Genomic DNA, 2,060 nt, shown 5'->3' on the forward strand with positions numbered 1-2,060 from the left:
TGTTTCTAGCTTTTCTATCTGCTGCGCTTTTTTTTGCTTTTCTTTCCTGTCCGTGTAATAATAACTTAAAAGTTTTTGTAGCTCGGCTGCGTCTGTGACCGTTCCTAACTCTTTCGCTCCGTCTTTGGCCGCAGCCAGGTCAACTATATTCTGTCCTTTGATTTTAGTCCAAAGCGGCCCTAGCTTGCTGTTGCTGTCTCCGAAATAAGTTTATTTTGCGTTGTTTAAGTCGGCCGCTCGCTCCTCTGGTTGGTTGTGTTTCTCTGCCGCGCCGTTTACTGTCAGTATGCTTTGCATTTCTGTCGATTCTGCTAGAACAGCTAGGGGCGCCGCGTCAACCGTTACTTCTGTCTGTGTTTCCATTAGTTGTGCTGTCTTAACCGCTTCGTGGCAGCTGGCCCAGAATTTATGGTCTTCGGTCTCGTTTTTGCCTTTTATGTCTGACAGCTGCAGACCCATGCTCTGGTCTGCCGTTTTTATTTTGAGCATGCCGTAGCCGAATGATGGAGTGGATGAGGCCGATGTGATGTAAATGCCGCCCGTTGATTCTGGGCTACTTGCATGTGTGAATAAGCCGCATTTGTCGCTTTGTCCCGTGTTTGGCCCGTCTGGCTTGCCAGTTACTTTTGTGAATCCGTCGTTCCCTACTTCGCCGTGTTCCGGCCCTGGGCCTGATGAGTAGTCTGCTGCTTGGGCATGCCGACAGCCGGCCGCTGATAGCTTAGTTTTTCCGTCTCGAGTTTTTCCTGTGTCGCTTAGGCAGTACGTTTGGGTGCTGTGGGCTAGCGAACCGATCGTCATGAGGTAGCTGCTGATCGCAGCCGCTCCTTCGCTTGCAAAGCCCACGGCTGTAAGCGCGGTTTGCATATTGCTTTTTTCTTCTTTGAGGCTAGCCATTCGCATGAGCGCCGCCGTTTCGGCCAGCAGCTCTACTGTAGTTTGCTCTTCGGCCGTTGCTCCTTTTAGTCCGTAGATTCGTAGCTTTGCCTCCATTTCTTCCAGTTTGTTGCGATAGCTAACTTGACTTTCCAGTTTTGCCAACACTCCTCCAGATACCTTCCTCAGGGTCGCCGCTAGACTGCAGTGAGTTGACCAAGTTGTGTATTCGAGGGCTTCATAGCTTGCGCTGGCCGTCACGGCCACGTAGAGCAACGTCACTGCCGTTTGTGTCTCTGTTTTCCACTGTACCAGCGCTATTGCTGCGCGGTTCTGGCAATCCATTCGCGAGCGTATTCGTTTTTGTTGAAACTCCGTTTCTCTTTGGTATATGTGTTGGTTGCTTCTAGTCTTTTGCTGCTTATGTTGGAGGTGAATGTTGGGGGTGAATGTTAAGTACGGTATCCGTGCCTTGCGTCATCCGGCTTTGTTTGTGGAGGTTGCTGCTTAGCTTCTGACGCGCTGGCCTCTTTTATGAAATGTAGGGTTTATTGACATGGTTGTACTTGTTCGGATTGCTTACGGCCTTGTTGGAGCTTTGGGCACAAGTTATGCCTTCGCTTCACCAGGTTCGTTTTCTGTTCCGATTAAGAACACTCGTCTGCTGACGCTTTTAGTCCGCCATACAGCCTGTTTTATGCGAAAAAAATGTAAAATGCCAAGCCGCTTCGTTCTTCTTGCCGCGCTACAGTTGGTGATAAGAAGAACGTTCTAATTATTTTGCTGCTACGCTGTTTAGTGGTCAAGGAAAATGCCTGCTTTGAGGTATTTTTTTCTTATTTTGAATCGAAAGAAGTCGTTTGCTGTATCGAGAAGAGATTTAACACGCTGCTTCCTAGTAAAGTTTTTCTTGTAGCTGTCGCGACACACCAAAAAACGTTTTACTGTTTTCTGGAAATAATTGGATGTCGAAAGTACGCTTCTGCAATTGATTTATGTGCTAAGCTTCCTTTAAGTGCAGTTTGACATTGAAACGTCGTATCTAATAATGCAAAACCTTGTTTAATGAGAATTATTACTGCTCTAAAAGCGCAAGTTTCGAGAAAAACTTGCGTCCTCTAACTTATTGCTTTCTTTTTATTTGTTAACAACCTTCTTCTTCTAAATTCTGCATTTAGACATAC

General features: G+C 46.7%; 1 protein-coding gene across 1 annotated transcript; it reads right to left on the reverse strand.

Moving 5' to 3' along the window:
* Positions 1–210: 210 nt before the first annotated feature.
* Positions 211–1,221, reverse strand: TEOVI_000570700 (Trypanosome variant surface glycoprotein (A-type), putative; the record flags this gene model as incomplete). The annotated part of the gene is made up of 1 exon (XM_067220232.1): positions 211–1,221. One exon carries the CDS (start codon positions 1,219–1,221, stop codon positions 211–213), a length of 1,011 nt encoding a protein of 336 aa, XP_067076333.1.
* Positions 1,222–2,060: the final 839 nt, after the last annotated feature.

The sequence above is a fragment of the Trypanosoma equiperdum genome, assembly GCF_001457755.1.
Source record: "Trypanosoma equiperdum strain OVI genome assembly, contig: ctg_1089, whole genome shotgun sequence".
Classification (NCBI taxonomy): Eukaryota; Euglenozoa; class Kinetoplastea; order Trypanosomatida; family Trypanosomatidae; genus Trypanosoma; species Trypanosoma equiperdum.